The 23,072-nt window shown below is 29.1% G+C and overlaps 5 protein-coding genes and 1 long non-coding RNA gene across 11 annotated transcripts; 3 read left to right on the top strand and 3 right to left on the bottom strand.

Annotated features, from left to right (window-relative positions):
* The first annotated feature begins 278 nt into the window (after positions 1–278).
* LOC100871265 (uncharacterized) lies at positions 279–5,178 on the top strand. Of its 3 annotated transcripts, XM_086905276.1 has the most exons (13): positions 289–625; positions 728–851; positions 1,290–1,347; positions 1,465–1,577; positions 1,659–3,426; positions 3,513–3,643; positions 3,740–3,829; positions 3,913–4,035; positions 4,142–4,230; positions 4,315–4,479; positions 4,542–4,622; positions 4,705–4,811; positions 4,888–5,178. In XM_086905276.1, exons 1-13 carry the CDS (start codon positions 608–610, stop codon positions 5,000–5,002), a joined length of 2,982 nt encoding a protein of 993 aa, XP_086761402.1. In that variant the 5' UTR covers positions 289–607; the 3' UTR covers positions 5,003–5,178. The 3 variants fall into 3 exon arrangements, with proteins under 3 accessions (XP_086761401.1, XP_031771947.2, XP_086761402.1); XM_086905275.1 differs by having other exon boundaries at positions 279–625; positions 728–1,347; positions 3,919–4,035; XM_031916087.2 differs by having other exon boundaries at positions 279–625; positions 728–1,347.
* On the bottom strand, positions 4,789–12,064 carry LOC100870697 (transcription elongation factor SPT6). 2 transcript variants are annotated; one of them, XM_012485889.3, is made up of 10 exons: positions 11,898–12,064; positions 11,691–11,775; positions 11,356–11,552; positions 11,168–11,284; positions 11,052–11,069; positions 7,492–10,943; positions 6,892–7,408; positions 6,574–6,814; positions 6,051–6,495; positions 4,789–5,986 (listed from the first exon to the last, which is right to left on the bottom strand). In XM_012485889.3, the coding sequence occupies exons 1-10, from the start codon at positions 11,934–11,936 to the stop codon at positions 5,788–5,790; spliced, it is 5,310 nt and encodes a 1,769-aa protein (XP_012341343.2). In that variant the 5' UTR covers positions 11,937–12,064; the 3' UTR covers positions 4,789–5,787. The 2 variants fall into 2 exon arrangements, with proteins under 2 accessions (XP_012341343.2, XP_086761400.1); XM_086905274.1 differs by lacking the exon at positions 11,052–11,069.
* Positions 12,065–12,077: 13 nt separating this feature from the next.
* Positions 12,078–16,157, top strand: lds (transcription termination factor lodestar). Of its 3 annotated transcripts, none has more exons than XM_086905286.1 (10): positions 12,078–12,366; positions 12,473–12,659; positions 12,752–12,915; positions 12,982–13,170; positions 13,292–13,440; positions 13,534–14,845; positions 14,982–15,328; positions 15,413–15,580; positions 15,655–15,854; positions 15,938–16,157. In XM_086905286.1, exons 2-10 carry the CDS (start codon positions 12,481–12,483, stop codon positions 16,083–16,085), a joined length of 2,856 nt encoding a protein of 951 aa, XP_086761412.1. In that variant the 5' UTR covers positions 12,078–12,366; positions 12,473–12,480; the 3' UTR covers positions 16,086–16,157. The 3 variants fall into 3 exon arrangements, with proteins under 3 accessions (XP_086761412.1, XP_086761413.1, XP_086761414.1); XM_086905287.1 differs by having other exon boundaries at positions 12,286–12,366; positions 12,453–12,659; XM_086905288.1 differs by having other exon boundaries at positions 12,334–12,366; positions 12,752–12,905.
* Positions 16,158–16,254: 97 nt separating this feature from the next.
* LOC100866890 (cationic amino acid transporter 2) lies at positions 16,255–18,932 on the bottom strand. The gene is made up of 10 exons (XM_031916155.2): positions 18,695–18,932; positions 18,303–18,587; positions 18,092–18,196; positions 17,625–18,003; positions 17,382–17,521; positions 17,199–17,301; positions 16,947–17,095; positions 16,699–16,865; positions 16,515–16,623; positions 16,255–16,439 (listed from the first exon to the last, which is right to left on the bottom strand). The coding sequence occupies exons 1-10, from the start codon at positions 18,930–18,932 to the stop codon at positions 16,309–16,311; spliced, it is 1,806 nt and encodes a 601-aa protein (XP_031772015.1). The 3' UTR covers positions 16,255–16,308.
* LOC147657975 (uncharacterized) lies at positions 16,824–18,266 on the top strand. Its single transcript, XR_015291333.1, has 2 exons — positions 16,824–16,962; positions 18,061–18,266. It is a non-coding gene; the product is annotated as an uncharacterized LOC147657975 (long non-coding RNA).
* Positions 18,933–20,086: 1,154 nt separating the features above from the next.
* LOC147657974 (UPAR/Ly6 domain-containing protein cold-like) lies at positions 20,087–21,439 on the bottom strand. The gene is made up of 3 exons (XM_086905323.1): positions 21,216–21,439; positions 21,040–21,159; positions 20,087–20,865 (listed from the first exon to the last, which is right to left on the bottom strand). Exons 1-3 carry the CDS (start codon positions 21,268–21,270, stop codon positions 20,609–20,611), a joined length of 432 nt encoding a protein of 143 aa, XP_086761449.1. The 5' UTR covers positions 21,271–21,439; the 3' UTR covers positions 20,087–20,608.
* Between the last annotated feature and the right edge of the window lie 1,633 nt (positions 21,440–23,072).

The raw sequence follows: 23,072 nt of genomic DNA, 5'->3' as shown, positions 1-23,072 counted from the left end.
ATCAGTGTCATCTCTAAAGTATTGCAAATTAAACATAATAAATATAAATAAGAGTGAATAATAGAAAAAAATAGAGATAAAATAAAAATTGATTATTAATACCATCTTTTTTAAAAAGCAAACAACTTTAGAGTTTTCCAAAAATGAAATTGATTCTTAACTCTTATTCTACTTTACCATACTTTGAAGAAATATTTTTGATATTCAAAAGATGGCTCTAACAATCAATTCTTATGTTATTTCTATCTTTTTCTATTGTTTTTATTTTTTATATTATATGTTTTACTTGCGGAATTCTGTAGATGGCGTCTTAATATCTTATTTTATATTATCTTATTTAATTTTATATTATCTTCATCTTTGTTCCACTATTTGTTCTTCTTTTCTACGTTTCTTCTGTAAAAGTAGTGAAGAAACGATTTCAATGTATGACGTATTATTTATATAGGAAGTAGGAAATAGCTAGGTATAATTAGTTATGACGTAATAAAGAATGATAGAAGGAGATTAGTTTTTCTCTTATTAAAAACGGTTGGTGGCGTTAGCGTTGGCGTCAAATTACTTGCAATATTTACAAAATAATAAAGTCACAAACTGAAATTTTCAAATGACACACATGACTGAGGTAATTATATTTCAAATTTTAAATAATAATTAATTAATTTATTAATTAATTATTAATAATTAATTTAATAATATATTTTAAATTCATATGGAATTATTATAGGTAAACTTTGGTGATTTTCAAATGGAAGAAAGATATAAAAAATTAGAACGAACTTTAAAACTAGCTTCACTTAGAAAAGAAAACAGAAAGAAAGATGAATCTACATTACGTGCAACTCCTTCAAGTATTAATATAGATTCATTTGATTCTAGTATTAATGTTCCTCAAAGTTCCAAAATTGATAGTGAAATTGTTTCTTCAAGTAATAATTTGAGAAATGTACTTTTGAAAAGAAGAAATATTAACAGTAATCATAAGATATTTGCTACATCTAGTGTTAGAAAGTTTAATGAAGAAAATAGCTGTCAGAGAGATTATCTTCAAATGCCACCACCTAGTTTTGACATTAATTTTTATAATTCTAAAAATTCAAATAATATAGGAACATATAATGTTTCAAAATTTTTATTACAAAATAAATGTAATACTTCTGATGTTGATATTATATCGCCAAAAAAAGAACAAAATTACAGATTTTCTAATAATAATGAAAAATGTATTGATACTTCTTTATCTATTAATTCTAATAATTTTCAATATAGAAATATTAGAATATTTACAGAATGGAGAGTTATATTAAATGAACAAAATTTATTGATTATTAAAGGAAAAATTGAATGGTAACTTCTATAATATATAATTTGTAATTTTAATTTTATATATTTAACTTTTAATTATTTATCTAATGATTCTTATTTTTTATTAATTCATATTTATTTTTATTTTTGCTATTTTAGTGGAATTATTGCTCGGAGTAAGCCTATTATAAGAAGATTAACAAATACTAAAATTGAATCTGTTTGTAAACATTTGTATCATTTGCAGGGAAATATTGTTGATAATAAGTGTGGTAAATTTCAATATTTATTTTAATATTTAAATATTCTTATTTAATGTTTTGCTTATATTTCATTTTATTTTTTATATTTAGAATTACCAGCTTATGTTAGAGGTAAATTTTATGATGGATTTCCTGATGATTGGGAAAATGTTTATGAAATTTGGAAAATGTTTGTACAACAAGGATGTAGTGCAACATTTCGTTGGCCTACTCCTATCACAGATAGCGATGATGATATAAAAAGTGAAATTACTGATATTACATTTGCTTATTCAACTAGTCCTAAGAATAAAATATCTCCTAAAGAATGTTTATCTGAACAGAAAATAAAGAATAAACAAAATTCTTATTCATGTAATAAAAAAAGTGATTCATTTACACAGACACATATATCTGATGTAACTGAAAATTTATGTTACAATGGAGAAAATATTCAATTTTTAATAAATCAATATACCAATAACAAAGAAAATTATAAACAAAAAGATAATATGAATTTAAATTATTGTCACATTAAAAATAAAACAAGAAATGTTAATGATATATTAAATGTTATTGTAAATAACTTAACAGATAAAAATTGTTCTCAAGAATATATTAATAAAATATTTGAGATATTAGATTGTTTAAATTATGTTGTATCATACAAATCCATTCAAGATAGAGCTAATGTTGAACATACAAAATTAAAACAAAATATACATATAGAAGAAAAAAATAGTGAAATAAATTACAATTCTTCAGAGTATATTCAGTCTGAAATAGGAAAAAATTATAATAATTCATTATCAAGAAAAAGAACTTTTACAGAAATGAATAATACCAGTGCTTCCGATAGTGAAAGTGCAACTTATACAGGAATTCCAAAAATACCTATAGAACGGATAATACGACAAAAAAAAACATTATTAAAATCTTCTAAACGTAAAATAAGAAAAAAAGAGATATTGCAAAATCATAATAGTCAGAATAAACAACGTATTTCAAATATATCTTTAACTACATCAGATTATTGTACTAATATGAACTGTAAAAATGTAAGATCTGAAAAAATAGATTTTAATGATTCTAGTATTAGTATTACCGAGGACGAAAGAGATTATTTAAAAGTAAATGATATTTGTCCAAATTTTCAAAATAATGTTGATAAATATATAGAACCTAAAATTATAAAAGAAGATGAACAAAATATACATAGAATTCACAAATATTTTTCACAAAAAGATACAAGAGCTATTCACAAATCTGTTGAAAATTTACATGATTCTTACGAAAAAATTAAGATAAATGAATGTAAGACTGAAATACCTCAGAATATAATAGAAACAAAATCTTGCATTGAAGCTAATAATAAAAATAATCAAAATCATTTTTCTCATGAACAACATAAAGAATATTCTTCTTCAAAAAATACCATAAATGAAGTAACAAAACCTGTTGTGCTTAGCTCAATTCCTATTGATATAGAAATTAAAAATAGACAATTATATACGTTACAAAATCCAAAAGAATCTTTGATTGGGGATGAAAATAAAATTATTGAAGAATTACGCGAAATCAAAAAGAGAACATATCAAAAATCTCCTATAAAATTTAATACTACTTCAAGAAAAAATTCAAATTCGTCATCCGATAGTGAACAGCATTTTAAAGAAAATATTAAAATTCAACTAAATAATATGGATTCTATTATTACAAAAAGATCTTCATATGATAATTCAAAAATTTCTAAAGATAATAAACATAATATAAATAATAAACTTACAGATAATATTAAACCAAAATTATTATGCGATTGGACACCAAGAGTTTTATTCAAATCAGGATTAAATTTAATTTTTGAAGGAAATTTATTAAAGTAAGTTACAAAATATTTTACACTATTATATATTTGTATAATGTAATATTTCAATGTGAGAAATATATTATTATATCTATATATAGTGAAATTGGCCACATTGTACATAGAAAGTTTAAAACGGATAAAATATATCGTCGAATATCAGGAAAATTGGTCGAGACAATTCATCATGAATTTTATCAATTAGTTGGCAATTTGCGTGATACAAAACATGGTTAGAATCTGAAATATTATATTTAATAATATTTATACATTTATATTTTTTATACTTATATCTTTTATATATTGATTATGTTTATATTTTATATAGGTATACCTAAAAAATTATTAAGGAAATGTCGCTATGGTTGTCCTGTTAATATAGAACAATTTTGTAAAGAATGGGAATTATTACAAAATTGTAAGTTAATAATAGCTAATAATAATCAATAATAGATGATATTAATATTTAAGATAATCTAAACATAAATTGTTTATGTTAAGCTATAGATATTGTCGATTATGAAAACAATACAAAAAAATGTAATGATATATCAATGGATAATATAAATGTTAGTCGGAGTTCAAAAGGTAGAAGAATAATACCTCCATTAACTTACTGGACAGGTAAAATATGAATATTTAATTTTTGTATATATATATAAAATAATAAAAATATTAAAAAATATAATTAAAAAATACTCATTTATTTTTACATTTCTTCTATTTGTAGGAGAACGCATTATTATGAAAGATAATAATCTAGTATACAAACCTGGTACTATTCAAAATAACAATAATAGAATTAATAATAGTTTAGAGGTACTAAAATTACTTATCATCCCTAACTAATATAATTTTTATGATATATATATTTATAAAAAGATCACAAATTTCATATTGCAGCATGTAACTAAAAATTCACTAAAAATGTTAATGGAAAACACAGAAAATATTGTGAAAAAAATAAAAAATAACAAATCTAAAAAAATTGCAACCAAAAATACGAAAAAAACAAGAATGTCAGAATCAAGTGATTCTAGTAATGATCATAATATTTCCGTATATAAGGTAATTTTACTTATTTTTGTTTTTATGTTTTTTTGATTTACATATTTTATTTTCTTTATTAGGATAAGATAGTGAAGATAACATCTAATTCCATAAATGTATCGGATAAACAGAATTCAAAACCTATAAATATTGAAAATTCTGTAAGTATAATGATATATTTATTAAAAAACATATTTTTTAAAATCATTAAATTATTTTAATAAAATTGAATTATTTCTAAAGCATGAGTCTTGCACAAATGTTACCAAAACAAAAGCGGCAGTAAAAAAGTCAAAAGTAAGGAAAAATGTCGAATCAAATACATCATTTCTCGGCACTTCTAAACAAATGTAATTTGCAAGTACATTGTTAATAACATTTTTATGATCATGGATTTAATAGCATTCATACGGTATGTTTATTCAGGCATGAGAGTCATCAGTCTTCAGTTGAAAGATATCATGATATAGTATGTATGTATTATCAAGGTATTCCAAATAAAGATGATATATTATCCGATGATCAAGTCTCACATGTGTGAAATAACATTAAAGTTAACATAATATTATATTTTTTATAGTTATGACTAACATAATATGCGTGTTTAATTACATTTCTAAATAAGAAATTATTCATTTTATAAATTATTTTTGTTTTATATAATTGAAAAAGGATGTTATACTTATTAGAAAAATAAAGCAAATATACAAGATAAAATTGATTTATTATTTAATGATGTAATTTAACAATTGTAAAAGTATGTAAGAAACATGTTGCATTGCTTCATTAAAAACATAAGAACTGTACAATAACTTGATGTCAATAAAACTAAAACACAAATAAAAAATATGCTATACATAATAATAATATTTGATTTGATATATTAAGATATGAATAAAAATATAAGTAAAATTTAAGGTTCATATGTTTTTACATCGCACTCAATATTTATATATATATATATATATATATATATATATATATATATATATAATGTATATATGTATTTTTTAAAGGCAAGTATTTAAGTAAATTAATATGTGTATGCTATATGCATGCATGCATATATACACATATGAGATAGTAAATATACATGTATATTCGAAATGTGTTATTTTATTTTTCAATTAAATATATCAACATAAAAGAAGATATTAGAATTGATGAATAGTAAAATGCTTTATACAGTGTCATTGACACTTATAAAACTAACTGTAAAAGCATTTTCAATGAAATATGAATCGTGATTTTTTTTAAAATTCTGTTCTTTTTTTTTTTTTTTTTTTACGTCTTATGATATGATATAATGGAAAAGCAATGAACTTGTTAACTTTCATCATATAAAGGAGTACCATCTCCGCTAAGAGACATACTTCGAGGACTAGAATTGGTATGAGGAGTACCTCGAGGAGATTTATACGAAGGTGTCCGATTCGAAGTTCTATTTCGTGGAGTTGTTCTTCCAACCGACTCTTCATAATTTCTAGGAGTCTTTCTAGATTCTTCGTATCTTGGAGTAGAAGTACTATAAAAAGAGAAAAATAAAAATAGAAGAAAACAAATATGAAAGTAAAAGAGAAAATACTTACGATACACGTGGACCGCTTTTTAATCGTGCCCATGCTTCTGCTGCTTTTTTCCAATCCATAGGATCGCCAGGTGTTGACATAGGTGGCGTAGGTCTATGCGATGGTGTTGATCTGTGATGTCCACTTATCCCCGAAGGTGGAGGTGGATGAATAAAAGGACCTTGTTGATGATTGGGTGTTTGTTGCCCATATCTTGGAGTTGGTTGACCATGATGATGTGGAGTATGATGTGGTGTTTGATATGGTGTCATGAAAGGCGTTTGTCCAGAAGGTGTATATGGTGTATTAGGATAAGTATGAACCCCAGCATAACCAGCGGCACTTGTAGTTCCTGGTGTGTGCGGTGGATAATGATGTGGAGTTTGATTTGCAACTTGTGATAAAGAATGTAACATATGATGAGGAAGATTTTGAGCCACTCTTTGTATAGCTTCTTGATTCATTCCTGTAACATTATAGTAAAATACAGATATTAAACAAATATTTGTCAACAAATTAATAAAAATTGCGATTGAATACATACCACTCACTGCTCCTGGTGTTGTATGATAAGGTGTTCTAGATGTCATTGCGCCACGTGGAGTACTAGGTGTAGATTGTCCAGGTACTGGATCTCGAAAATGTTCCTTGAACCATCGAAACAAATCGTTTACTCTACCAAACATTTGTCCTCTGAATCTAAATCCTTCTGGTGATACTGTCACATATTCATGACGACATCGAGTTCGTGGAAGATAAGATAATAAAAATTTCCCAGGATAATTCTGAAACAATAAGAAAATGTAAACATATTTAAATTCTATTGTATATTTAAGTTGATTTGAAAGTAATTCTTACCAACCTTTGCGGCAGATATTATGTATGGAATTCCTCCAGGATTTTCTTTTTTCTGTTCTTTCAATATATCTTCTGCTTTATCTTTAATACCTTCTACAGTTGCTTTATAATATTTAAAATCCAATAATTCTGAAGCATATGCAGCCATAGGATTTACATGTCTTGCAATAATTTCATCTAAATCTTCGAATTCTTCATTTCCAATCCACAGACTTTGACCAAGAGAAAAAGCATTTTCTTTTCCTTCTTCTCTTACATCAATATGTTGATACACTTCATCCGTAACTTTCCATGTGACTGTTAAGTGATCGGCACCTTTGCTGCTTGGTCTAACTATAGCTTCTCCTTGTTTCATTGTTTGCATTAATTTTTCAGCTTCTGCAAAACTAATATTGTGAAAAGAAGGATGCACGATTACGCGTTTTACATATGTTTGACGTTGCTTCGCTTTTTTTGCATCTTCTTCAACTTTTGCATCTCTTTGTTCTGTTTCCGTGTCGTAAAATGGATCTCTTTGTGGTCTGAAAATAAAAAAATTCGATATTACTATGTTCAATTTTAAAATATTATAGATGCTAAAATTATGAAACACATATTTTCATACCTCCATTCATGATTTTTATCCGCGAGGTCACTGCTTTTACTCGTACATTCAACGCTAAATCGCTCCACTTCAATCTTTATTATTCGACAATGTATTATTTGTCCTATGCTTACTCTTTCTTCGGGATTCGCAACATGTCTATCAGATAAATTTTTTATATGAATATAACCAGATATTCCATTATCTAATCTTAATCTAATTCCAGTAGCTTTGCCAGGACAAGCTCCGGCATCAAAATGATTCCATACTTCAGACAGTTCAGGAAAATCATTTTTCAAACAAAATGGGCATTGCCATAATCCAGTTTCATCATTTCTTACAGGATTAGCTTGATCTAATTGATCACCCTGTGGTTTTCTATGACTTATTCCTATCACCGTAGCCAATACTAATTTTCCCACATAAAATGTTTCTGGAGTTTCTTTCGTTAAAATATCGAATAATCGTTCTGCGCTTGGCGACTGATATGGTACACGTAAATCTTTATACCTGCAATTTAATTCTGCTCTGATATCGTATAATGTAACGCATTTATTGCCGAAACCTTGTCTCTCAAGTTCTTCCGCAAATGCATCCAGGTCAAGATCTTTCAATCTCTCAGGAGATTCAAGAATCTCTTCGAGTGCTCCAGCAGGATTAGCATCTTCGTCATCGTATTCCAAAGCATCGACTGCCATTTTTCTTGCCCATTCATATGTTTCGGGATGTACTCGAGATCCATCAAGAACTTCTACATAAGCTTCAGTGCTGTCTCCTAAACTGTTCGTATCTATTTTAATAAAACCCGCACAGTTAATAAAAACTTTAGGTCCCATGTGACAAGCAGTTACCAATTGCGTTCTATTTTCTAATCTTTGATTAGTTTGCTTTAACATTTTGATCAATGCCTGTCCTTTTCTTGGCCCCAAACCGCACACGAATTGAACTAAATTTCCGCAATAAGCTTGTTGTACCGCCTTATTCACATCAACACCGACTTCGTTTACGCGATTCACAAATTCTAAATATAAGTTATCCAAAAGTTCATCTTTTGGCAATTGATCTTGTAAACTGTGATACTTTAAACATAAAATTTCTTCATCAGCAGTGCATAATTGAGAAAATTCTACCAAAGGATCTTGCATTCTTCTACCTAGTGAAATAGCTTGTCGCAATAATTCCGGGTAATCCCGAAATTCGGATATACCTTTATTACTGTTTGAGTAGATTTTAGCTAATTCATTGTCACAAATTTCTATCTTAATGTTTGGAAATTGTTCTTCTTCTACTAGATTTGCAATGCATTCCTTAATGTCAGCAGCGATCATCATTGCTTCTCTCGATTCACCGCCTATTACTATAACATGTGGTTTTTTTGTCGCTATAAAATTTCTGATTGCTAACAAGTCAGCTTCCTTCATGGTTTTTTCATCTTCTCGGTAACTATTTTTCCGTTTCATCAAATGTGGTAATCTTAAATAGTCCGTGCATTCTCCATCAGGTGCAATTAGACAAGCAAACGCGGCTTGAGAATAATCTGGAACATAAGCTAAACCCATAACTCGAAGTCCTTTCGTAGTATCCCATTCCTCATCTTCTTCCTCTGGAAATTCACAGATATAAGGCGCAACTTTGATCCAATTGTACATTTTACGACAACATGCTCTCATTACGCATTCTTTAGCTTCCGCAATAAGATTTGCTCTTAATTCTTTTTTCAAACTTGGTAGAACTATACGTGTAAGAGCTATTTCGACACTTCCAACTCTCAATGCATTCCAGTCTTGAACATTTTTACTGAATTCGTCTCGATAATAAAGCTGTTTCATTTCATCAACGTAATTGTTACTGGTATTTCCTTCGATGCTATCGCTTAAAGTTATCGTGATTAATTTATCTTCTTCAGCTATGATTAAATTTAAAAACTGATCTCCGACTAAATCTCGCACTGGTTTATTCTTCAGATATTTCATCCCGTATATTGGATGATTTTCATCTATCTCTTTAATTCCTTTTTTCGTGGGTTTTACTGATATTTTTGCTCTTTCCATATACATTTCTCGGACGCATCTTTTTACCAAAGGTTCGCGCGCTAATTGAATAGCTACCATTAATTGAACAGCTTTTAATACTTCTTCTGGATTATTAAGTATTTGACTACAATATTCATTAGCAATGATTAATGGTTCAGTTGGTTCTTGATCCACTTCATGTCGTTGATAATTATCTCGCAAATTTTCAGCAAAATGTTCGGGAGTAAGACCAAATTTTTTTGCAAGACTATCAAGGCCAGCTCGCCTACAAATAGAATACGGACCAGTTCGAACAGCTTGTTTCAATGTTTCATCCGCTTCCTCTTCTTCTTCTACATCTACTTCTTCTTCTGGAGGATCTTCTCCATTTTCTTCGGCGCCAGCAATTTGCTGTTTTCGTTTTTGAATCTTGGCTTCCTTGCGTGCTTTTTTCTCTTTCTGACGAGCAGCTTCTTGCATCGTTGGAATTTCATGACTATAATATAACATGAAGTGATAATAAACATCGTTTAATTCTTCGCTAGTTTGTACGTTTTTCAATCGTTCTATGTCATCATCTTTAATCAATCGTATGTTATCTGGTAAAGGAGCATCAGGATTTTTCATAATTTCGTCTAATTGATAATTTCTCATTTTATCGAATAATTTTAATAAATTTTCTTTTCTTTGACGAAGTTGACACCATTTCGCATCAAACTTATATACTTTCCAAAGATCGTTAATGTTTAATTCCGGTAAAACATATTCCTTTCTATAAAATGATATAAAAGGCACCTCAAATTGTTGATTTCGCATGAAATCCAAAGCTTTTTTAATTTTACCGATCGTTTGAGGCCCCTTTCGAGCCCTTTCTTTAGCTTCGGCATTTAAATGTGCATCTTGAATTGAAATAGTTGGTCGACAAAAAGCTTGTTTATAAATCCATTCTGCCTCTAGATCTAACTCATCGGAACCCTCCGCAACTGGAGTAACAGGAATAGTACGAAGTTGCATTCTTTCCGGTATATCTGTATTTCGTATTTCATTATCCATATCGGTGAAATGACCACGTTTAAGTTCGCTCGGTTCATAAATTTCAAATATACTTTTTCTCGTTGTTTTCTTTTTCAGTTGTTTTTTCGGTCTTCGTGGTCTTTCGGTATCTTCATCATCCATATATTCATCTTCCTCTTCTTCTTCTTCTTCTTCATCTTCCTCATAATCTTCTTCACCATATTTACCAAATTCATCATAATCAAAATCAACACCAAAAATATCTTGTGCTTCTTGTAATGCTGCATCAGAAAATATTGGTTTTTTCTTCTTTCGTTTTTCTGCAATTGGCCTACCATCGTCGTCAACGATAAAATCATCCGCATCGGTATATTCTCCTTCGCTTCCTTCTTCATCAAATGTATCCACCTCAGGTCTATGACTGCGTTCACTTCTCCTCTCATCTTCCTAATTCATAATGAAAATACAAGGATAGAATGAAAAAAAGGTAATAAAAAATAAAAAAGAAACAAATGATTTTTCTTTTAAGATATTGTTATATTTATTTTCACATACCATAGTAATCTCTCTTTCCTGATGTAAGTATAGAAATAAATTAAAAAGTTAAACAATAAAGAAATTTGAACTTGGACTTGAAAATATTATATAAATATTATATAAATATAACTTACATCACCAGAGCCTTCAAAAAGTTCATTTGCAATAGCATCTCTATCATCATCCACTTCCTTTTCTTGTTCTTCCTCTGATTCTTCATCTTGAATCCTACGAAGGCGTTTGAAACGTTTCTAAAGTAAAAAATTATATTTGGTTAATTTTATATATTTTATTAAATACCTTTTAATTAATTCATACATACTCTTTCAACTTTAACTCCCAAATTCTCTTCTATCAAATCATAATCTTCATCTTCTAAACGATCATCAAAATCTTCATCATCACTCTTTTTACGTTTTTTGGATGCTCCAGAAGCATCACTGTCTTCTCCTTCACTTTCTTCTATAGGATTATCATCAATGAGATCTTTAAGTTCTTCACGTAAACGATCTTCATCATCTGTAAACAATTAATAGATATATCATTGATATTTATTAATTATAAAATAAAATATATAATATATTTGTAAATTTAAATATAAAAAGAAATTTATGAAATATTATGATACAACCTTGGAATGTATTACTCTATCCTCACCTTCCTCCTCTTCTTCATCACTTTCTGCCACAGCTTTTATTTTCTTCAATTTTTTCTTTTCATTATCGTCTAATTCCTCTTCCTCCTAAAATAATATAATAAAGCATTGATCAGAGACATAACTTTTATATGATTAAAGAATTTATATATATATATATATATATATATATAATTTATCATGATATTAAAACTTAATGTTACATATACCTCGCTTTCTTCTGCTTCTGAATCTAAAAAATCGGCCATTTTTTTGACAATTAGTTTTGATTCGAATTGACAGAATTCACTTTGATTTGCAACAACTTAAACGATCGTAGATGAGACGAGAGCAAGAACTTAACTTGGATCCAACTAGTTTAGGAATCTGTCGTTAATAGGGAAATTATCAGTGTTCATATCTCTATATATAACCCTAGTAAAAGGCAACAGAGTTATCTATATAAATTAATTAACATTTTCATTTTTTGTTGATTTTTGTTTTATAAATTTAATATATTTCTATTCATTCTTGTTTATTCAATTTGATATTATAATCAGATTTTGAAATTTTAATTTAATATTATAAAAAAAATAATATAATATGTCATACTATACTATTGCATAGTTCATGTTCGCATCATACTTGTCAATTTAAAAAAATATCAGTTAAATTTTTTTTAACAAGTGATTTATTTTGGTAAGAATTAAATATTTATTTACATTTTAAATTAATATAAATTTTTACATGTATAATTTAATATAAACTTTTTAAATTTGTACAAGAAAATTAATAATATTTATAGAAGTTCGGATGGAGGAAAGTTTTAGTCAGTGGCGCGATTCGCCTTGTGTTATTAAAGATAAAGAAAAATCTTTTGTTATTTCGGATAGTGACGAAGACGAAAATAAAAATATTGAAAAAGAACAAATTTTTGTGATTGAAAGTAGTGATAGCAGCACAAATGTTTCTGCAAATTTAACGTCGAGAACGTAAGCAATATCTTCAACAGATTTTAATTATCACTTAACTTAATTTTAATGAAATAATAATATTCTATTGCTCTATGATTTTCTTTCTTTAGATCTTCGTCTGAAAATTTATCATTAACAGAGAAAACAATAAAGAGAAGAATTAGGAAGCATATTTTTTACTCTGATGATGAAGATGCTAAAAATAATGATGAAAATGATTCTTTATCAACTAGTGATATCGAAGAGGATAATATTAATGATAATGTATCAAATGGTATCATATTTTATTAAGAATAGAATAACTTTGATTTTAATGTTATTAATTTGATTTATTTATCAGATGAACAAATGATAAACATCAGTGCTGAAGTAAAGGATAACAAAGAATCACAAGATGCTTCAGAGAATAAAGAGAATATAGATGTTTTTAATATATCTAAAAACATATCAAACAATAATAGTTTGACTACGAAACATGATTCTAAAGAAAAAATAAAATATAAAAAATCATATTATTTAACTGATTCAGGTATAAATATTTTTGTAGTAGTTTTTCTCTTATTTTAAAACTATTACATTACCGTAAGTTTATTATATATTTATTGAATTGATTTGAATTTATTGAATTTCTAAATTTTTTCCTTTTGAAGATGAAGAAAATATTCCACAATCTGAAATTGCAATTTCTTTAGCAAAACAAGAAATAGGTGTTGGTAATATAGATCCATTGATTGCTCAAAAAAGAGCTCTTCTTGTTTGTAAAATGGAACAATTACAAAAAGAGTTAAACAAAACAAAGGTAAATCCAATTAATTTCATATCAATAAAGTAAGAAAGTAAAATATATATAAAAATATATATTTTTAAGATGATATATGTATATTATTTCTAGCTATTGTTCACTACTGGTAATATTAGTTTATTACCAGACAATGGAGAAAAGTTACGTGAAAGTATTGCAATGCAAGAAAAACAAATAGAAGAAATTGCAATTGAATTAGAAAATACACCTTTAACACAAACTACTAAATCTATTGAAGAAGAAGAACTTACTACGCAAGAATATCCTGACAAATTCGATTCTTCTTATAATCTCGATTATATGTCGTTGAAATTGAAATCATCTCCAAAAGCTAAAGAACTTGGGAAAAAAGCTCAAGCAACATTGGACAGAGAATTAACTTTAACAGTCGATAGATTGCAAGATTTGCATGGATCTCTTATAGCTAGACCGACGGAAGAAGAAAGAGCGAACGATCCTCAAGGTTTAAAAGTAAAATTAATGCCGCATCAACAACACGCGTTAGCATGGTTAATGTGGAGAGAACAACAAAGACCTCCTGGTGGAGTTCTTGCTGATGATATGGGTTTAGGTAAAACTTTAACAATGATATCTTTAATTATAGCCAGTATTGCAAAAGAAAGATCAAAAGAAGATGAAGTATATAATGACGAGGAATGGATAGATAATAACACACCATTGCAATATAAAGGTGGTACACTCGTAGTTTGTCCAGCATCTTTATTATCACAATGGGAAAATGAAATAAACCACAGATGTAAACGTGGTATGCTCTCTGTTGAAGTTTATCATGGTACAAATCGGGAAAGTGTACCAAAAAGATTAGCAAAAAACGATGTAGTTATTACAACGTATAATATTTTAACCCGTGAATTTAAGACCAATTCCACAGTATATAAGATTCATTGGAAACGCATTATTCTTGACGAAGCACATATAATTCGAAATCATAAAAGTCAAGCTTCTCAATCGGTATGTGGTTTACTAGCAAATAAACGATGGGCTCTTACTGGGACACCTATTCAAAATAAGGAAATGGATTTATATTCTATTTTAAAATTTTTAAAATGTTCTCCTTTTGATGATTTACGAGTATGGAAACGTTGGGTAGATAACAAAAATGCTGCTGGTCGTCAACGTTTAATAACTGTAATGAAAACATTAATGTTACGTAGAACAAAACAAGAACTTCAAGTTAATGGCATGTTAGAAAGTCTCCCGGAAAAATTTGTGGAAGAAATATTTGTAAAACTCGATTCACAGGAACAATTGGTATATGAGAAAGTATTGATTTATTCTCGTACATTATTTGCTCAATTTTTGGCTCAAAGAGCTGAAAAAGATCACATGGTTGATTTAGCCGCCGGAAAATATGATAAACCAACGTTTCTTTCGAATCCAAGTAAATATATATATTAAATTATTAATATCAATGTTATATTAATTTATTATATATAATAATTTATTAATATTATATATTATAACGCTAATAACACATCAAAATATTCATATATTATCTTTTTTTTTTTTTTTTTCAGATAAAAATACTCAATTTACGATGGCACAGAATAAATTATTATCGTTACACGCGGACGTGAAAACGCATGAAATTTTAGTTCTTTTACTAAGATTACGTCAAATTTGTGTTCATCCATCACTTATTTATTCCATGTTAGATCAAGAAGATATGAAAGAAAGCGGAATGGTAGAAACAGAAAATTTAGATCCAAACTTATTATCGCAGATCAATAATATGACATTAAAAGATTCGGAAAATAATGAAGAAACGGACAATGAAATAGATATAGGTGTTGATTGCAGAGTAACTACCAATTTACTTACATCTAAAAATCCTGTATTTAAATCTGATCGTATAAGTTCCAAGGTGAATTTTTTTTTTTTTATACGATTATAAGACATTATTCGATATTAAGTTAACATATTTAATTTATTTGTATCTTGAATGTAGATAAAGATGGTCCTTGAAACGGTGAAGGAAATTTTAGAAAAAAATGATAAATTAATCATTGTTTCTCAATGGACAAGTACGTTAAATATTATCGCATCTTGTTTATCCTCGATAAAAGATGCCAGTTTTGATATGTTCACGGGAAATGTACCTATTAAGGAAAGACAGGTAGTTTTGGAATGAATGATATTTTTCAGTCATATCGAGTGGTATTATTTCAAATGTATGGAATATTTTTATAGGGTATAATGGATTCGTTCAACACTCCAAATAATAAGCCAAAAATATTATTGCTCTCACTTACTGCAGGAGGAGTTGGATTAAATTTAGTAGGTGGAAATCACTTATTGCTAATAGATATTCACTGGAATCCACAATTAGAAGTACAAGCTCAAGATAGAATATATCGTTTTGGACAGAAAAAAAATGTGTTCATATACAAGTTAGAAAATATCGTTATTAAAAAATTTTTAAAAATTCGCAACAAAACATATCATTTTATAATATTAATATATTATTTTCTAGGTTTATTTGCAAAGATACAATAGAAGAACGTATAAAACATTTGCAAGAAAAGAAAATGGAAATAGCGCAAAATGTTCTCAGTGGCGATAAAAATTCCACTGTTTCGAAACTCACGCTTGATGATCTTAAATCACTATTCGCTCTTTAAAGTTTAAATTTTTAAAGAAATTCTTTATTTTTATAATAATTTTGAAATATAAATAGAAAATCTACTTTTAAATATGCAGATCGATCATTCCTTTACCTTCAAGATAAAATATTCTTCAACTTATTACTCATCGCAATATCAAATTAATTCAATTAACAAAGCAAGTATCTCTGATTTATCCAAAATTTTTATTATGAAAATGAAATACATAGAAAATTTCGTGTCATTTAAGTGAAGAGAAATCATTGGTTTTCCATGTGTCTTCATTAGTATAACCATTTTCAGGTAGTTTCGTGTGTTTATCTTTTCTCATTTTACTATGCCAAACACCATAAAAAAAGTATATTCCAAGTCCTACAAGAAATAATCTTTCTGTTTAATTATATTAATTTAAAATCATCATTATTTCTATTGATATTCTTTATTTACCAACTATCATCCATATTAAAAATCTTATCCATGTCATTTTATCCAACATCATCATGAGATAAATATTAATAATAATACTGAAAGCAGGCAAAAATGGCACTAACGGAACCTAAAAGTCGACACGACAAAAATTGTTATTATATATTAAATATTTATAGTAGACGATAACGAAAATAGCACATACTGAAAATGCAAGATTCTTTCCAGAAGTCGGTTGAAGATAAATAAAAATAAGAATAACGATAAGGACTAATAGCAGAATTGCTAATGGAACGATAAGTGTAATTTTACCATTCATTATATCATCGGTAAAAATTGAAACTATAATACCGATGCAAATACATAGAATAACTGTAAAGAATACAAATTAGAATAGCAAGTGTAATATTGTAAAAAGTTATCTCCTAATCTCGATCGAAGTGAGAAATATACCATAACACACAACAAGGTAAGTAACAATTTGGGACGTTAATTTCGTCGAATGATTTAACCCATTAGCGTTAATTAACTGTCTCGCGATAAATTTCAAGGTTCTTGGATCACGGTCCCCCTTTTTTTTGTAGGCTTCGCTTTCCTCGTATCTGAAACAATCCAAAATAATCGGAGAACATAGTAGAAACTGTGAATTAAATTGTCATCAATAACAAATCTTCATACTTTAGTGAATACTTTGTTTTTTTTTACCGAAGTATCAATACACATGTTGCGACGATCGAATAAGCGAGCAGTGTTCCAATACTCATCATATTTACGAGTTGAGTCAATTCGAAAATGGCAGCCAGTAAACCTAAAATTTTAATAGACAACAATGAATGTTATTCGAGTGGTAAAGAAGAAGGAAAAAAAAAAAAAAACAACATAACGAACCTGTAAGAATTCCTGCCGAGAATGTACCCATCAAAGGCGTATGGAATCGTGAACTAACCTTTCCCATCCATTCGAATATCAATCCGTCGGATGCCATCGCATAAATAATTCGTGGTAAGGGGAACATCGCGCCTAATAAACTGTACAAACGATTTCCATAGATTAAAAAAAAAATTGATCGAGAATATTTCTGTACTTACACACACATATATACCGATATAGAGACGCATAGTCGAGTTTTACCTTGAACACAGACCGCAAATGGCACCTATCGTTACCAGCCATTTCGCCCAATTCCAACCGATGCGATCGAATAATTCAGGAAACGGGGCGTCCTCATTCTGCTCGTAATAAGGCAGAACGGTGGTCAATACCGTGGATACACCGAAGTACGCAAGAAAGACGACGGTCAACGATGCAACGATCGCTATTGGAATCGATTTTTGTGGATCTTTCGCCTCCTCCCCGGTAGTCGCGACACAATCAAAACCGATGAATCCATAAAAGCAGGTTGCCGCACCGGTTATAACACCCGCTATGCCGTAAGGCATGAATCCTCCAGTTCCGTATTTGCAATTTTCCGCCGTACACGTTGGCTTCGTTTTCCAATTGTTTATGTCGGCTTCATGTCCCAAATATATATATATATATATATATAAATGAATATTTCTTATTTCAGGTACGAATTAGAATAGATAGAAACACTTTACCTTTAAGAGATCCAGCGATTATGACGAATAAAACTACGGAAAGATTTGTAAGCGTAAAGAAATTATTCGCTACCGAAGACTCCTTTGCACCGAATGCCAACGCAGCTATTCCAAGATGGATATTTCAATTAGTGAAATAATTCGAATAAAAGCGAGGCGTATAATATTGTAAAAATTTCTCTGTTTAATTTAACGATAATTAATTTCATACCGGAAAAGATTAGAGTTACTCCGAAGGCAAAGAAATCCGGATAAGAAGAGAGGTGATCGATATCGATATGTGCCGCTGTTTCGAACGCATTTCTCATAGTGTTGTTAAACAAAGCGTCTACGTAAGTGCTGAGTCCTCGCACTACGCTAGCCGAGCCGATTACGTATTCGAGAATTAACGTCCAACCGATCAGAAAAGCTGTAAATTCTCCCATTGTTACATAACTGTATATGTACGCTGATCCCGCACGTGGAACTCTTGCACCGAATTCCGCGTAACACAGACCTGGGGTTCAAAAAAAAAAAGTTGAATTAATTTTTTTTCTTCTTTATCGATCTAGCAGAAAAGATAAAATCGATAAAGCAACGACGAATCGAATTTGAATTATATACCTGCGAACATGGATGCGATAGCGGCGATTGCAAACGAAACTATTACCGCAGGGCCTGCGATCGTTTTTGAGACAGAGCCTGCGAGAACATACACACCCACGCCAAGAGTCGAGCCTATTCCGAGAGCCGTGAGATCCAATGTCGATAAACATCTTGCCAATCTTGTGTCCTGAGAATGATCCACCTCTTTCTTCCGACTAAACATCTTGTACAAAGTTTTTAATTTCCAGATCTTCATTTTATACAACTGAAAGTAACAAGTGTTATTATACGTGATACGTGAGACGTCAGAATTTTTATATTTTTACGTAAGTTCGTATAAGAACTAAGAGAAGAATGAAAACTGTTCAAAGACTTTGCCAATCGACGATATGAACGGACTATTTGATCGAAGATATCGTTTCTATACCTTTTTAATTTTCTTATCATTTAAAATACAATCAAATCAATTTTTGTCTATAGATCATAAAAGACTATACTGAAATGAACGAATGGACTACCGGTTCCATAGAGAGCATTCGATTTGTGACTAAAGAAGCGTTAATTAAAATGTTTTTAAATCAAGCTCAAAGATCGGTCGTGGTGCGAGCAAAGAAGAATCATTCAATTGGTCGGAATTGCTTCACCGCAATTGAATAGATTAGAATTGTTCAATCTCATCAATATCAGCCATCTGCTTATAATTTTTGATCTTAACATTATAACCGATACAATCTGATCATCCTATTGTTATTTTGTTGATTTTATTGATAAGTTTAGATAATGTAAAAAAGAAGTGTTTTTTTTCCGTTTCATATTCATCAAAATTTTTTTTTTCCCCTTTCTTGATCTTATTTTTTCGATTTCGTTTGTGTTCATGTTCATCGTTACTTGATTAATGCGAATTATATCATTTTATATATATATATATATATATTCATTTGATCATGATAAAAATCGTTCATATTTGTTGTTGTAACGAAATTTAATTATTCCGCACAATCGACACTATGAAGCGAACAATGAACAAGTATTGAATACTAATTTAAGGATATATTTTTATTAGAAATTATATATAATTTGATAATTTCGAGTCTGTTGTATTTTTAGAGAGAGAAAAAAATAAATATACTTGTACTTACATGAATATCGTACGTCAAAAAATACTTATCAAAGATATCGATTCAAAAAATGATACTGCTTTTAACACTCTGAACTTATTCTGTGTCGATTAGTATGAATTCATTGTAAATAATTATTCTCCAGTCCGCTTATCTACACTAAGTATCGGATATCCTCTACACGATGTGATATATAATACGTTACAAAAAGATATGATTATTTGATTTCTCACGTTATGTTTATCAAAGCGACGATAGATTAGAAATAAAAGGATAATAAAAGAAATAAAAATTTTTACAAAACGTATTGCATATATTTCATACCATAATTTTATTCACAAATATAAAATATCAAATAATATATTTTTTTTCGATAAAATATACGCTATACGAACGGATATTTTATTGGACGGATATGATATATAATATCTAATAGGCATAATTAAATTAATCTTTTATGCCTATTTAAAAATACTTTTCAAATTAACTTATAAATATTTAGATTGAATGTTCATTAAATTGAAATTTGCTGTTCGAATAAATGATAATATAAAATAAAATTGGATAAAATTTTTGTAAACTATTTCTAAATTGTAAATTATTTTTAAATATAAATTACTTGAAAATTAATTAATATTACATTTCAAGTTACAATTTATCATTTTCGATTAAATATAATTTTCAAAAGTCTGTAGCTCAATGAATTCAAGTCTCCATAATGATAAAATGATTGAATCGAACGATTATGGAGAGAAGAACAGACGAGTAAAAGAAATAGCCGCCAATTGCGGCTAATGAATCGGAAATAGATCGATTACCTCTGCCATAAATGCAAAAATATCAATGTAGCGGTAACGGTCAACCAATAAGAATGTAATTTCTCCGCCATGGAAATCACATAATAATTGCATTTATCTCCTTGACAGCAATCAGAACATTTCCAATCTTGATACCAAATATACGTGCAATCATCCATATTAGCACGTTTTATTCGTTCACATTCTTTCTTTGTGGCACATCTTTTTGAAACGTAATATTGTTTTTTTGCTCCTTGCGACCAGTATGGTGTACCTATAAAATTTATTTACCAATAACTATAATAACAATATCATGCTAAGAACGCAGATTTTTCGTTTTTATAAGAATAATTTATCTTAACAAATCACTGTTCTATAGCACTACGTACTATAAACATAACCTCAAAAAGCTGTCATTAAAACATTTTATGCTAGTTACTTAACTTACTTCCCCATTTAATTTCCGTGAAACAAGTATCTTGATGTTGTTCGCAAGTTTTTGTACTTTTTAAACATTTTTCTCTGTTACCTTCTTGATCTGTACACACATAGCATTCGAGGGCGTGGCCTAAAAATATTTATAAATAAACAAACATTCGATAAACCATTATTCATATAACATACTAAATGACAAGTAACACGTGATGAATATCATCCAATAAAATTTTGATAATTTCATTATAATTCACAAATCAAAATTTTACTACAAAAAAAAAAACAAGAAAAAAAACCACTTTAAAGTCTTTTAAATAATGGAACGTTGGAACGTTTAATTAAATCGATTGTAGGAAAAGATCAAATTGTTGAAGTTGGTATGACTGGCAACATTAACGCCCTCTACGAAATTCAAAAGATTCTACAACAGGTATAAATTAAAAGGAAATGTGTGTATTAAAATAAGAATAAAATATTATTTATCAAACGATTAAAAGTTTTTTTATTTCGTTTGAGTATTATTTAAATTGTTCGACATTTTTTTTCGTCGATCTCGTCGTCGTCATCGTTATCGTTAAATTTAAATCGAGAAAAAGGAGGAAAAACATGTATTTAACGTATCAAGTAGCACGTTATGAAAAAGTAGTATGTTATGAAAAATTATTAAATTTATAAAAAACGTTTTGTGCGTATGTGAGAAGTTCGTGCATGATCTAGTTATTAAAAATAGCTAGTGAAGATATTATTGACCCACGCGTTAGAACTCGAATTACAAACTTTTACGGATTGACCGGTTTAGGATCAAATTATTGCTATAGAAAAACCTATGATTATTCGAGCATCGAAATATTTGACTTTAAATTTATCCCATTTTGAATTTTATAAATAATTTGATTTGATTTCAATTTATGACACGATTTAAGATTAAAGATTAATATACGAATCCTGAAAATGAAAATTATCTTTTTTTTTTTACAAAATACAAAACATTGAATGCAGTGATGAATTTTAGCTATGAAAAGATTAGAAACATGTTAAATGTTAATCATTATATTTGACATGTATTGACTGTTATAATGTTACACGTTGATATATACGTAAGTATATATATATATATATATATACGTATGTGCATAAAATGAATAAATATATAAAGATAAAAGATGAAAGATAGAAGTAGGATTGCAACATTTTGGCACGTTAGAGAAGCGACATGCAGTAAGAAATCAAGATTGGAATGTAAGAAAGAAAGAAGCAGTAAAAAAAAAAATAATAAACAATAGAGAAGCAAGGGAGAAAAGAGACAAGACAACAGGAATACAAGGAGAAGGTTATCTAGTGCATTCGATATCCCCCTCTCTACCGTAGGTAGCAACTCTCCCTCGGGGTTTCGGTGAGGTCGTATATGCTCGCGGTTCTCGCGGATGTCGAATGTCGATATTCGAGTGCGCGGCGCAGGCTGAGCAGTAGCAATGTCGAGCCACTGCGCCGAGAATCTAAAATTATCGGTCTGCTCGAGGGAGGGGAAGGTATGTGCAACGGCAGAGGGGTCGAGAGAAAATACGAGGGAATGAGAGGGAGTAAAAGAGGGGAAATTTACGAACGATGTAGGAAAAAAGAGAAGAGAGAAGAGCACGGGAGGAGAAGAACAAAGCATAAGAATGGACGTAAACATGCGTAACTAAAAGAAAAAACGGTGAAAATTTCACCGGAAGGAGAAGGAAAGACTGGAATAATCACTTTTATTGTATTCGAAGGTAAATGGAAAGAGGAGAATGCAAGGATCGGGGAATGGAATAGATTGAAAAATTGGTATTCGAAAAAAGAGAGAAGGGATGCGAAGTTGAATTGAAAAAGAAAATAATAGAGGCAGTAGAAGTGCGGGTGAGCAAGATAGGATGGAGGGGTTAAGGGGTTAAGGACGTGGAGCATAGGTGAGCGCGCGCGCGCGCGTACCGGCATAGGTAAGAAGAGTGGAAGAACGAAAGGGAAGGGTGAAGCGGGAATGTGAGATGCAGAGACATGGAAAACGGGGTAGTGGCAATG

Source organism: Apis florea, unplaced genomic scaffold (assembly GCF_048593485.1).
Source record: "Apis florea isolate Af1SG1 unplaced genomic scaffold, ASM4859348v1 contig_2411_pilon, whole genome shotgun sequence".
Taxonomy (NCBI): domain Eukaryota; kingdom Metazoa; phylum Arthropoda; class Insecta; order Hymenoptera; family Apidae; genus Apis; species Apis florea.
This window is presented reverse-complemented; position numbering and strand designations above follow the sequence as displayed.